Genomic DNA, 14,914 nt, shown 5'->3' with positions numbered 1-14,914 from the left:
ATTCGCTGGATATTGTGCAGAGTCCATTGTAGCTTGTAGTAGTTGTACTTGGCTGTTTGACTCCTCGTGGTGTCATGGAACAGTATTTAAGCTTTAACTGTGTTTAAGCCTCTCTCTTTGGTCACTATTTCTCTCAAGTGTAGTCTCAATAAAGCTTTAAACTGGTTGATACAAGGAGAGTTCTTTTCACTTTAATTCTACCAGACTCTTAATCATTTCGTTGAAGGTGCTACATTGTTGTCATGTCTCAGAACAGAACAGAACACTCTTTTGAATGTTGTCAGAGTTTGATCGCTTACACAAGCACAGGCCCGTTGACGTTCACCAGCAAGGAGGGCTAAAGGATGGTGTTGTTAGCAATGCTAACGTTAGCAACACTCGGCAAACCTATTTCATTTTAATAAAACCAAAAAACTAATCCCCACAGTACAGTGTGCGCCATTGATGACTAATCAGACATATTTAGTTTTTTTGAACCGGGCACTGAACATGTTAATTTCAACAGCAAAAAATACTTTTTTGTCTATCATGTGTATGTGGACACTCGATGAACTGCAGAATTTTGCACTTCGACATTGGCTTTATTTTTCTAAACCGGAGGTTGCTCACCTCGCAAGTTTTGCTTCCTTATTTCATGCCACTGCCTTTTTTAAATACGCCTGCGGGTGTTTGATTAGACTTGATTGTTGTATGGATGTTGAGTTTCTTTGGCGAATGAAAAACTAAAAAAACATACACACACACACACACACGCACGCACAAACTCAGCTTACCTCGTGCCTGACATGGAATGTCCACCACCTTCTCCATCTCGGCTGTGATGTGTTTATCTGGCTCTTTAATGAACTGAGGGGGTTCTGTGGATGAGAATTAAAAATCAAAAACGTGTTAAAAATGTATAAAATAAAAAGCACGATTGCAAACCATGAAGGAATATTATTTACTACAGCTTAAAACACATTAGTGATTCTTTCTGATAAACAACTCACACTGCCTCTAACTGACGATGCTGGAGGCTGACACGCATCGAAAATGTTATTCTTGCTTCAAAAAGTAAAGCCTATGTAGGCAATCCCCACATGACTTCACTGAAAAGAACATAATTATACAGTAGTTTGATATCAGTTAATGGTTTTCTGTAATGGTTTTTAATGTCTCCTCAAAATACGGAGGGGGGGGGAAGCTCGGTTAGTTTTATCAAGGGAAAGGTTCCTCACACCTCGTCCTTTGAGTCACACATCACAACCTTCAAGACTTCAAAGTGTTGTTTTTTCCCCACTAAGCTGGAATAAAAGTGAGTCATGCCATGTTATATTAAACAGTTTCTTAAGGCCAACTGTGCGCTTTCCCCCTTTTTAAATCAATAAAACTTCCCCCTCACTGCCACATTCACACTGGGAGACTTATAATATTTATGTAAATTTCAAACAAGCTCTTTTGTTTGAACTTGCGAACGTAAATGCTTCACTTTACTCCCACACTTTGGCCTGATGCATGACTATAAATATAGACACAATGTCTTTTCATCTAGAAGATGAAAACAGACAGAAAACAGGAATACGTCATAAATAATCACAGTATTTCTTCATCACTGTGTGCATACCAAAAATGTTTTAAAAAATATGAAAACGTCCCTTTAGGAAATAAAAATCAGGACCAAGATTGCGAACATGACGACCTTTTGCAGCAACTCTTAAAATTGTGAAAAAAAACAAAAACACATTTTAAAGGAAGAATGTGGGATTTTTTGGATCCAGTAGATGTCGCCCTTGAGCACAAGCATGAAACCAAAACAAACTTGTGTTTGGCGCCACCTCCAACACCTCACCACTCGCGTTCACACAAAGGAGTTATGAATCAGAACGCAAGAAAATGAAGCACCATTTAGAGCAAGCAGCGGAAAAAAGTTGTCCTTCGGTTGAGCAACAATTGCCTCTGCCCTGCAGTGTTGTGTTAGCGGGCGAATGTTAGCACACTTTGGTGAACCCATAGATTTATATTGAACATAATTGACACAGAAAGACTGAACATCTGAACACACAAGAAACATCTGAATAAGCAGTGAGCAGGCAACTGCTTGGGGCCCCAGGCCAGTAGGGGGCCCTCCAACAGCTGAGAAACTTTAAACCACAGCTTTGCCTCAAAATGTACAAATTTTGCAATGACAGTAGGAAACCTCCCTGATGGGGCCCCATCTGACAGCACTCACTCTCAATGCCCTGCTAAGTGCCACTTGCATTATTGCTGTGAAATTAATAATGGATGCTGGTTGGAGGGGCCCAAAATGAACCTTTGCCTCGGGCCCCAATAGGCAGCTTTATATGTAAGACCGTCGCGTCCATGTAAACACAACTCCAACAACAATACAGCTGGCAAGGCTCAAGCTTCACACTCATTATAGACAGTGATGACTCAGAGAGACATTTACAGCAGATATATTTGACTTCTGCTATATGTTTAAAATGTTGCATATTCTTCCTTTAATACAGCAAGCACAACATCAAACATTGGGCTAAGTGGTGGAAATTGCAAAACACAAAGAAAACATGAGGGAAATCAATGATGAAAGTATACTGACTGAGCAGCAGCAAATAAACTGAAGCTTTCCCATCACAGTTTGTTTAGTTGTGGATTTGCAGCTCATGTTCTTAACGTTTGTGCTTCAGCTCTTCAGTGCTATGTTCCTCAGAGGCGCTGTAACAAAAACAACTCAGACAATCCGGGAAATATAGAGAATGATTCCAACTACGAAGAGCCTTTGGTGAAGTAGACACTCACACTTAAGCATGAAAGGTGTTTCCATCTTAAAATCCTTAAGAAGCAATAAACAGCATAATGTCATCTGCATATGTGCACATTTAGAGCCAGACATCAACAGTTCTGCCGGAGTTTGAGTTTGGAGTGATTGGCTTGGGGACAATCTTTGAGTGTAAAGAGCATCATAGGGGTTGTGAATCTTACCTAGTACATGCAGATAAGCTCCGAGACTGACTGAGGGCACGCTGCTGCTGCGGAGAATGGCCTCACACTCGTAGAAACCGGAGTCGCTCACCATGGGACTGAGGATGGTTAGCCTGCGGTTAAAATCGCTCAGGCCGCTCGTCACCAGCACACCGTTCTTACGCCACGAGATGCTCAGCTTGATAAGAGGCCTGAAGAGTGTAAGAGAAAGATTCAGATTCATTTAGAATAAAAGGATTCAAGTTGATTTATCTCCAAAAAGGGACATTTGAATTGTGGGTGTCGAAAAAAAAAACCCAAGCTGATCTGTGAGCCTGCAGCTCTTCACGTTTACATACCTGGCGTTTGCTACACACTCCATCGTGACCTCTGAGGTGCCCGTAACCACGCTGGTGTTCCTGGGAGGGATGATTATGGTGGGAGCGATGGGGTCCGCTGGACCGCCGACATCTAGACGGGGAGAGAGACAAGACAGGTCTTCTTCAACTCTGACATCAAATTAAACCCTGGAAAAAAGAAAGAAAAAGAAAAGTTTCCCCTCCCCTCCTAGCCCATCATCTTTAGTTGGATCGTTCAGCATCCGATTGTAGTTCCATGCAGAGTAAAGGTGCAGACTGCTTAACCCCTCATTCAGAAGCAAAACATGTTTAAAGTGCACGAAACAGCAGGAAAACTTTTCGGGCATGTTGAGAATCGTAAGCGTTATGCTTTGGGAATTAGCCTTTTGAGACGGAGCAGATATCGGGAGAAAGCAATGCTGCACAATTCTTTGACTTATTAGCGGTCGCAATCCATTCTTAGTGAATCAGACCCTCAGGGTGCTCATCAAGACGACGTATCGAAACTGACCGGTGAACACACTGAATCCGAGCTCTGACCGAGACTTAGGCAAAGTAGGTTGAGACAGCGCACTGACTGTGAATAATAAGACGTCTGCTGGAGAACCAGGAATAGAAAAATACAGCCTGACAAACATGAAGCAAGAAGGGGCGAGTGGGCTTTGCCTGTGTGTGTGCATGTGCATAAGACTCTAACGCTTTTCCCGTCTGCGTGTGTGTCTGCTTGTGTGTAGCGAGCATCAAAAACAGACAGCCTGTGGCAGTGCGAGCACAGTGTGTGCGTGTGCTGCTTGACGTGTGTCATGTCTGTGATAAACTCGCACTGATCCGTCAATCCCATCCAGCCCTGGGCGTGTGCTTGTGGCTGCACATGTCAGATGGAGCTACAGGGCCTGTCATGACTCAATCTCACCAATCTGGGGTCATTAGATGCTATGTAGAGGCCATGTGTGCACTCATAAACACAGACACACATACTGTACATCAAAAAAAAAAAAAGAAAAAAAAAAGGCTTCTGTTTTTCGCCATCATTCAAATTACCACAGAAAAGAGCGAGCGTGCACGGAGAACGCAGCCCGTGAGTGTTGACGGACGAGGGTGCACGGAGCCGTAGCGGACGTGCAATGCGTGCGTACACGTAAGGCTGCCGCTCTTCCGCACACAGAACTGTGGAGTAGGCAGGATTAAAAGAAAAAGTTTTCGAACTTTGTCACGACTGTGGATATTATAACATGATGACTTCACCTTGACCTTTGCTCTTGCTAAATCTTAAGCAAGTACTGCTGGAGCCAGCAATGTCTCATGGGTAATGTATAGTCAGAGGCATCGCTACAGGATGAGATACTGACTGATGCACGAGCACATTGAGTAAAACGCGAGCGCTCACTCAAATTCTCTCCCCTGGCAGTCTTAACATTAATGTGTGTAGGTTTGTGTGTGTGTGTGTGTGTGTGTGTGTGTGTGTGTGTGTGTGTGTATGTGTGTGTCTTGGGCACGGGTGTTTCTCTGCATGTGTGCATATGTTGAGATTGTGATTGTGTGTTCATGTAAATGCCTGGCAAGATTCCTTGAGACCTGCGAAGTTAAAACCTCCCGCTAGGCTCCTTATCTAACTTGAACCAGAGTGTGTGTTACAGTGTGTATTTGTTAATGTGTGGTGTCACTGGTTTGTGTTTGTGTGTTTGAGCACAACTATAATCAACTCTGCCACTGTTCTCCATATGTGCCACAGGCTATTTCTGCTCCCGTGTGTTGTCAGCTGTAATATCCTTCGCTCACTCTCCTCATTCACTTCCACACTGAACTCCAGTGTAGCATGTCATAAGATGCTGTCTGTGAGGCTTCTCTTATATTTCACTCTGCTGAGCTGGAGCAGACTGAATTGGTTTGATTTGTGCATCTTGGGGTTTTTTTGGTTTTTTTTTTGTCGTTGTTGTTTTTGTCATTGTGTTAGGTAGGAATGCCACTGAAGTCCGCCCGTGACTCCCTGTCCCTGAAGCTTTCTTGTATTCCTGCAACAATGTGCGGTATAGATACACTTCAGTGCAATGAAATTAAATCTGAGCAGAACGGTTGAGCTTCTTAGGTGGCTCACAGAGGTCGCAGGAGGTTTCAAAATCCTTTACTTTTCAAGTAGAAATACACAATGTAAAAACACTGCATCAAAAATATCACCTATGCTATAATCAGCCTAACTAACTCATCAGAAGTATCAAAATGAGAAGTTTATTTCTTGCAGTGGAAGACATCTTTGACCGTGCATTCAGGCAGCGTCAGAAAAATCAGACGATTCTTCCTGAAATGGGAAACTAGACCTCGACAGTTGGGGAACATTTTGAACACTATGCAAGTCAGATGAAATCTTCTTTATAGTGTCCTCATTGTTTCTACTCTATGACTTTGATGGACAACCCAAAAATTAGGTGATGGGACATCTGAGGAGTGTTTGAATGAAGCATTAGTATACATAAATAAGTCACTTTACAAAGTTACAGTTAGTCAATCATTGCTAAGCTTAGCTGTTAGCACCTTTTTAAACCATCAAATAACTAATTCAAAAACAACCTATAATGCCATAATTTCAAGAAACTAGTTCTATTAAAACTTATTTGACATACATTTTTTGATATTATAAATTATTGTCCCGTCTATTAACATTTATCTGGAGGGGTTTAGGACATATACTGCAGCCTGCCACCAGAGGGCGATCACAAATGTTTCTGATTCACTTTTTGGAAGCTTTCATGTCGTCCATCTTTCTATACAGTCTGTAGTGTGAACAGTTTGTGGTGACTCACTCTCGACTGACAACGTGATGGGCTGGCTCGTCTTGTTCTCTCCATTCTTGTCGTTTACAGCTTGGACGTAGTAGCGCCCGGCGTCTGGGGCCACTGTGGACAGGATGACGAGCGTGTTGTCCAGGGTGATGGCACTGAAGAGAGAGTAGCAAGACAAATACAGCGTCTTTATACATTATGCATATCGAAAATAAGCAAGAGCGGAGAAGTCGAATAGGTGAAAGGAATCAAATGAGACAGTTATAAAAAAAAAAGGCCTTTTTAGAAAGCAAGAAGTCAGGAAACACCTTGTGAGGGAAAAACGTTTTCACCTTTAAAAAAGTAGCAGTGGACTGCCTCATTAAAGCTAAATAGGTTTGAAGTCTGGCAGTGTGTCCACTTGATCTCGGCACTGAAAAGGGCATTAAACATTTTAACATTTTAATTACGCTGCTCAGGCTGCATTAGGTATATCGATTTACAATGTGTAAACAACGTGTCGGTGCTGACTGAGCAAGCAGAAATATCGACATCCACTCCTGTTCATACTTCTGCTTATGGTGTGAAATATGATCACTAAGGGCTTTTAATTGGCTATTTGTAACCTTCTGTGTTTTGGCAGCTGACCACTTCTGTCAAGCACCGACAGTGTCTCCGTCGTCAGCAGCTGAAGGGAAGTATATGAATAAATCTGATCCTTTTATTCAGCAGGTGTCCTATAGGGGATAATACCTTGTGTCTTGTTGACTCTATCAAGTCCTTCCTTGTCAATGTAGCAACCAGCGAGGGATAAAGCTTCCTAACTCCCCGCCGACCCCCCTCCACACACACACACACACACACACACCGCCGCTGCCGCCTGGTGTTACAGCCCCCCGACTATGTTTACAATCAATATTTTCTTATTATCTGCGCCTGTTCAACAATCTGGAGGTAGATAGCTCGTTCCAACCGGGTGCCTTCCTCCACATATATCTTTTCCTCTGGCCTTATCCCTCGATCGACTATTCCCTCCCACGTACTACTCCCCCTCTCTCCTTCACCTCATCCATTCCGCCAGATGCTGAAGGTGGGCATGCGTGCAAGCGATTTCTCATTATCTGTCCCAACAGACTCACAACTGCCATGCCGTGTTTAGAAGTCAAGTCTTTCGAAGTCAAAAACGACATGCACATTTCTTAGATTACGTGACAAAATACACACGAATATTCAGTAGCCCAACACAAGCTGAAGAGAAAATCATGTTGGTTGTGGTCCGAGCTGTGGTTCTGTTTGATTTTGTCTTTGATGTTTTTATTAAAGTTCTCACTGCTATTGGCCGAAAAAAAAACCTGTCTAAGTAATCAATAAAAACACATCTTAGATCTACTGCAGGTCATGGCTTCCTCCATAAAAGTATTTTGACTTTTGCAAAACCTACGACCCCTGTCGTTCACATTTAAGCTATTTTTCCTGCTACTGTTTCCCTGGTGATTACCGCCTTCCTACTCTCCTCCTCCTCCTTCAAGCAATCTCAGCCACTCCAGTCCTCCAACCTCTTGTTCTTCCATCCTTACCAAGACCTCATCAGTGGGGGATCTAAGTACCTGCTGTGCCTTATCAAGGCAGCAAGAGAGCTGATGAGAAGAAAAAAAAAAGTCAAATAGCGAAAAGGAACAAAAAGAGGTCACAGGCACATACCGAACATACAGTATATGCAGGTAAAAAAACCCTCCTTAAATCCCCATTATAGCTCCAGGGATGTATAAAGGAAAAGTCTTCGACACAGGAGAGAGTTATATGCGCTGTTTGCTGCATAGAGCTTACCTGTGCTGTTAGCGTTTACAGTATGAAGACTTATGAGAGCCTTCCCCGGACTGATTGATTGTCAAATATCTCAAGACGCGCCAGCCAATGGGCTCATTTGGGATTCCCTGCGCATGCTGTGGCTGAAAACAGTCTTCCTAAAGGAGCTGGCAGGCCTCAATGGCTGCAGCTTATGATCTGCGGTAAATATTTAATGCTAGCTCGCTGGAGCGGTGACATCCTGGACGCACAGCCATGAATTATGGATCCCTTTAGGGATGCAAGTTGAACAGAAGTGTCCAAAGCGCTGAATGGATCCCAGGTGACTTCACAGGACCTTTCTAAAACGGGGACACAATCCAGGGCTTAACATACCTGTCGCGTAAGAAACTCTTGAAGATAAATATAAACGGTGGTGCTGATAAGTAAGGTATGACCTGGAGGGGACATCCTATTTTCTTTCTGGGATAATGTCAAGCATTGTATGAGGTGATCTTACAAGCCTTTTATCTATCTTTACCCTCAATTTCCTGTTCCTTTAAAAGGATGGTTCACTGCTTAATAATCCCCTACAAGCGCCTTCCAAACTAGGCTGCAGCTAATATTTCACCAACATCCAAAGCAGGTCTAGATTTCATCAATGTTAGAGGGAGCAGGAGGCAATTTTTTCCCTGGCTAGTTGATTTTAATGTGCTCCCATGCTGAGTGTTCTTTCACCTCAGCCTGCAATCAGAGAAACTGCAGTGGGGGTCAAATGAAACTTTGTTGCACACCGTGTTCTGCAGATCTTACCGCTAACTGTACTTGCTGGGCCTCAGGGATCAAAGACCACACGATACAGGAAGAAATTAAAGGGGGCAATTACGCTGAATGGCTTTAAATACATCAAAGGAACAGGAAAAGGGAGATTTAAATCAGGTGAAACTCCTCATATTCACACAGCAGCCTTTTACCTCAAAGGGCGATAAGCTCGAATGCTGTTTTTGATTCATTGCAGAGTTTCTTGTTAGTCCCAAAATCTTACAAATCATTATGCCTTATTTGACTGTCTCTTCATTCATTACCGACTTAAACAAAAACAAAAACCTGGAAAATTTAGGGGCTATTCGACCAAATTTCAAGGTTGAGCAACTCATTTCAAAACCGTTTAGCTATTTTCATATAGACGCTAATGTTAGCATTCAACCATTACCAAGCAAACATTTGATAGAAGTATAACTTTTACAATGTAAAGGGGACATATTATGAAACATCCACATTGAAAATGCTTGCAAAGGTGAAAAAGGAATATACTATGTCCTCTTAAATATCAATTATAGTTGATGTTAGCTAGTAAGTGGCTAAATGGTAACTTTAGCTGTTAGACAACCCCACTAGACAACAGTAAAAGTGTCTTCCTCGCTAACATGACTGTTAGAAAAGTAACAACCCCTTTGTGATCATACAACATTCTTTAACAATAATAATAAGATCATCTCAAGAAGCGAGAAAGGCAAACATGCTTAGCTTACGGTAAAGTAAGCTCAAAGCTTTATTTAGCTTTCAGTCACATCCTAGTCTGTCATTTAAGTGTCACATAATGCTACACTAGAAGCAAAAATATGTAGCTAGTGATCATTTTAAATAGGAGGTTTAAAGTTAGGCAATGGTTGATTATTGAGTTAACTCGGCTCTAAGTTTGCTTTCAGTCACATGGGCTACTAGCTAACATTACCGTTTAACATTGTCCAGTTGGATAAAAGGAAAAGCTTGTTTCAGCAGCTCAAAAGAAATGTGTAATATGTAAATAAATGTATTTTCAGTTTAGTAGCAGTTAAATGATAATGTGTGTTTGAATCCCAATTTTTATTTAATGTAGATTGACATTAAAAGAGGGTTTTAGCTTCCCTTCCTTGAGCTCATTGTTAAGGATAATGGCCATTGTGGGACTATGCTGAAATGTTTGCTTTTAAACAGCCTGCTGAAGTCTTGCTTTGGTGTGTTCCTTGTTTTATTGTATTTCTCTCATTCTGAATGAAAGTATGATGGTCATCCTTATTCAACTCCTCTGTCTCTCAGTGGTGTGCGTGCAGCTGTCTGCGCTTAACCATGCCTTACCACACACCCGGCACGGTGCAGGGATTTGTCAAGCCACAGAGCTGGGAAATTTGGACAAATTAGATATGTGTGAACATGCCTCTATCTCTGTCTGCTCTTTATGTGTACTCTAGCATCTTCGTACGTTTTCCCTTTTTATTCCAATCCAATTTCCTTCTCCATTATTATTCTCCAGACAGAGCTACGGTCCACAGGAGAGCCTGGCAGGCTGGACAGCTGCTCAGAAACATCTTGGCCGACCGTGCAGCTTTCTGTGCAACCACAGTTTCCGCTTGCAGCAAGAGGCATTATTAGTCTCATATGCAATTACTTTCTTGCTGATCAATTTATTTGTTGTTTGGCGTCGAGGGTGGCTTTTCAATGAGTGCCGGTCTTATAATGATTCTGTAGCACTTGAATCAATAATGATAATGAGGATTTATTTTGACTAAAATAGAGAGATGGCATTTTAAATGTTTAATTTGCAACTCATTGCTTCCCTTTTCTAATTTTCATTGTTACTAATAAATTACATTACAGAAGAAATTAAATAAACAATGATCCAGGGCTGCAGTCTTTAATTAAAACACATCGTCCCTGGCAACCTGCTTTTTTTTTTTTTTAATCTAAAGAGCACATCTTTGTATCCAACCAACCACTAACTGTCAGTCTCTATGCATATCTTATAGCGGTAATCCAGTCCTGACACAGTGTGACAGAGCAGCGCCTGTTCTAACACACACATACACACACGCGCTCGGGAGTGTTTTGGCATCTGTCGTGGCTGTCCCCCTCCGCTGGGCCATGAGGGGCCTAACCTCGCTCCACAGCCTCAGACCTCCATTACATGCAGACAAATGGCCCATGCGGCTGATGGCTTCCCCCCAGGAGGGATAGGTGGGTCGGCGGGATCAAGCAGCTCACATGGTGTGAGTCTAAGGTGTGAGTCAAACTACAGCCAGTGGAGAGATGAAAGGGGAGGAAAGCTAGAGAGAGAATGAAGAGTGAGTGTGAGCGGCAGGCTGCATGCCCGACTGCTCAATGGACCTGTGATGAGAAAAGCCACAGCTCCTGCGGATGGAAAGATGGAGGAGAAAGAGAGAGAGAGGGAAGTGAGGGAGTTTTTTCTCATGAAAACAGCCACTTGTTTTCCCCACGGGGGCGTGAACTAGAGATTTGTGGCTCACTGTTCGTTTTCTGGTCCCCCGCTGCTCGTGGTTGGTTGAGTGTTCACAAAACCGAGCTGTGTGAAGAAAAAGAGGATGTCCCAAGTGCACTACAAGGTCAAATATAGGGATGCATCTTGATCCGCTGAGTAACATGAGTGTTTACAACGCCAAACACAACAGGCCTAAATCTCTATATCCTTTCGGCTTCTGAATCACACTTTTTTACACTAGAGCTGAATGATGAATCAATTTGTTGGGGGTTGGAAAACTGGAAAACATATGAGTCATTTTTTAACAGAAACACCAAACATTTGCTAGAGCTAGCGCCTTTCTTTCAGTAATGTCCTGATTTTGTGTAGTGCAATACTTGCATGTTATACAGATACTTTAACCAATTTTCCATTAGGCGTACATCCTGGATCATCTGTGAGAAACTGCTTCCCCCTGGACGACATTGTATGAGCCACAACTGCTTTTATGTATATAAAACAAATAAAAAAGAACAACTAATTTCGCAAAATAAACCGAACTGCACATCAGTCATAAATAACACATGCTCAACTAAAAAAGTGTTCTAATGTCTGTAAAGCTTTTCCAATATTATTTCATCAAAGAATGAAAAAGCATATCCTTGATATTTTGGTTGTGCCTGAAAAATGATAATATCCATTGCAGGTGATGTCTACCAAATTGGCAAATGGCAATTTGGAAAACACTGCGCAGGACAATAATATAATAAGGTTTGTTTTCAAATTGTGCCAAAAGCCATGGTTGACCAAACGAATGAACGAATGGGTCCAAGTGACCACAAAGAGACAGAGGGAAGTGTGACTCTAGTCCATTGGCTGCTCAGTCGTTCTCTAATCTCTCAGTAAAAAAACATATAAATTTCGACAAAATGCTATGGTGCTCTTTAAGATGCTGTCCTTATGTTTCCTGATGTTATAATGGGAGAGGGCTCTGTGCCTTATTACTGTCTGTCAATGGAGATGAAGGAAGGCGCCACATATATATGTAGCTGTCGAGCTGAAATATTTGCAGAAATCAACCAACTAATTGTTGATATGATATAAAGTGTTTCATAAACTGCAAAACTATAATTATCTTCTTTTAGCCATTCGCTCCATCTGCTGCTTTTGTATCATTGTAAATTAATATGCTTTGGTTTTCGACAGTTGGTGAGCCACTTGAGGATTTCTCCTTTGGCACTGGGAAATAGAAACGGTCAAAGGATTAATCAAGAAAATACTTTGTGCATCCACTTACATGATTGTGTTCTCTTGTTGCCAGAGCTGTTTCTCCTTGACATCCCTTCCCTGTTGACCTGCAGATTGTTGGGTTCATGACTAATGCTGGGCCGCTGGTCAGAGGGAAATGTAAAGGAAGGGCTTGGCTACTCAGTGGCCCTCGTGACTAATGGGGAATCCATAGCAGACTGACAGGGCCCAGGCATCACAGGCAGGGGCTATTCATTGATCAGTAGCCACAGCAGATTACTCAAAGGAATTGCAATGTGTGTGTGTGTGTATATGTCTCAGGGATGTCCTCCCACTGACTCCTCCGGGTCAGGATCTTCCGTGTTCTGTCTTAACGGACGCCTCAACAAGGTTGTTTTCAGTGTAATGCAGATAAATCCCTGCCCAAGTGTCAATGCAAAGTTTCTGGGAGAGAAAGCCAGGTTGTGGGCAGTAAGTAGTTGTCAGTGGTGAAATAGTGAGCGGACAGGCTCCACCGCTGTTTCTCGCAGCAGAATCACCCTTCAGCCAGCAGCACTACAATTCCTGGCAAATGTGTTTACTGAAGGAACGTCTGATTATACACCACATTAAGTCTCCAAAATAACACAACAAATCACGCCAGCTGAATGGCAAAGACGCTGCCAAAAGCGTTCCCACTCAATGAGAGAAGAATAATGACTAGTAGTGCTAAATAAGTTCTTTCTCGCCTTGCATCATCTCCATCACAAAACAACAAAAGGCCTCAGGGCCCAGGTTCGACCGATCCATTGCAAGGCAGCTTAATCTGATGCCCGGCCAAACATTTCAGCTCTGAATCAAATCAGGACGCTGTGTCTCGACTGTGAACAAGAGGCTAGAGAGAGACTATCAGGGAGTAACCCTTCAATAAGTGAATCTGCAAGTTTGTGGATGCACTGCGAGAGACAGCGGCAGAGTTTTTGCGGACTCGCCAAGAATAACAGCTGCAGAGGCCACATGGCAAAGATAGAGCAGTCACAGTGCCACAGTGAGACGCTGGCTTGCCAGGGGAAAACTGGCAGCAGGGAAGCAAAAAATGCCGTATTAGCTAAGTTTCGTTGTTTTTTTTCTACACACATCCACAGTGTGGTTGGTGTGCTGAGGTATGCTATGAATAAGTGGCAAGTACCCATGACTTTTAGGGCAAAGGTTTAAATGCCTGTTAACGCTTGGATCTCTTTCCAAGGTGCTAAAATATCTAATTTGCTATTTGGAGAGTCTAGGAGGATGATTTCATGAAATTCAAATTTGAACCTGGTTTCGATGAGCCTTTTCCTGATTTTAGTAATGTACGGATAGCTCAAGAATCAGAACAGTTGCTACTTCTAATGCCGAGGTGTACAGCAACATCTGGAGGTTTCCCTCACAAATATTCATCATGAGATTTCACTTAACACCCCAAATGTTAGCCTAACAGTGGTGTGATATGAGAACAACATCAACACAAGCTTGTTCCTCTTGAGATCCTTCCTATGAATGGCTGTACAAAATGTCATGGCCATTGATTAAATTATGGTTGAGATCTTTCAGCTTGTTTGACCTACACTTCAAGATGTTAACACCCATGAGGACTGGATAACATTTTACATACAGTAGGTGGGCAGTTCATTCCAATATCAGAGCCCTGGATAAACTTTATCCTCTTATATCAGAAACTGTGAGATATAAACAATTAAACCTTATAGTGCAAAGGGCTGTTAAATGAGCTAAGGTGGCCTGAGATGTGAACAAACTTGTTCTCATGGTAACACGACAATGATGTACCAGTTACCTTCTGCTCAATGGAAACCCAGGTCTGTAATATGTATCTCAAACATTATGACACTAATGAGCCTCAAACCACTTTTTGGAATTGACTGTGAGGGCACACTGTCTAGCTTTGCACTGAGGCGAGTAATTGATTCAACTCAGTGCAGAGTCAGGTGGGTTTGTGGTTGATTGGCCTTGATTAAAACCAGGTGTGGGGAGCTTATATATTGCTGGACTTCAGTGCGCTGTGCTGACTCATTATCTCATACTTCTAGTCTCTCAGTAAATAGCTTGGGGTACTGGATAGTTTGGCTAATATACCCCAGCCTTTTGTGTTGACTGTTAAGGCCTTCCTGGCAGCCTTTGAGTTTTGAGTTCTGGGTCTCCTGGACAATTTAGTTTTTAGTCAGCTGCTTGGGCAGCAAGGGCTTAATAATTCATTTAGTTTAGAAGGGTGCTTTAGCTCTATCCTTTCTTTTGTTCCCTCCCCCATCTCTAATCTATCGCATGTGATTTTTGTGTTTATCCTTCTTGGATAACTTTAAGAAACTCCTGGGTCCGCACCTGTGTCCCAGTTGCCCCCTTTCCTGACATTTGCCCCCTTTCCTGACATTTGCATCACTCCAAGCTGCTTAAAAGTAAAGTGGAAGTAACTGTCTTCCTTGTCTCTTAAACAAACGTAAAAAGTATTAAAGGGATTTGTATTTTTTTAAATAGATTTGACATTTAATTCAGATTTACTTTTAGTCCATAATCCTATTATCTCAGACCCCACTACTACTTATCTTGAATTTGAAAGTCTC

At 42.3% G+C, this 14,914-nt stretch overlaps 1 protein-coding gene across 8 annotated transcripts in view; it reads right to left on the bottom strand.

The window, feature by feature from the left end:
- sdk2b (sidekick cell adhesion molecule 2b) overlaps positions 1-14,914 on the bottom strand; it is a 273,446-nt gene that overhangs the window by 54,873 nt on the left and 203,659 nt on the right. For all 8 annotated transcript variants that reach the window (XM_079333970.1, XM_079333973.1, XM_079333971.1 and 5 more), the window contains exons 5-8: positions 6,098-6,231; positions 3,300-3,411; positions 2,962-3,152; positions 774-857 (exon numbers count right to left, since the gene is read on the bottom strand). In XM_079333970.1, the coding sequence (XP_079190096.1) occupies positions 774-857; positions 2,962-3,152; positions 3,300-3,411; positions 6,098-6,231 (521 nt within the window). The remainder of the gene's footprint in view (positions 1-773; positions 858-2,961; positions 3,153-3,299; positions 3,412-6,097; positions 6,232-14,914) is intronic.

This window comes from Symphodus melops (genome assembly GCF_947650265.1).
Source record: "Symphodus melops genome assembly, chromosome: 21".
Taxonomy (NCBI): Eukaryota; Metazoa; Chordata; class Actinopteri; order Labriformes; family Labridae; genus Symphodus; species Symphodus melops.
Note: the sequence above shows the minus strand (reverse complement) of the source record. Positions and strands in the feature narration are given on the sequence as shown.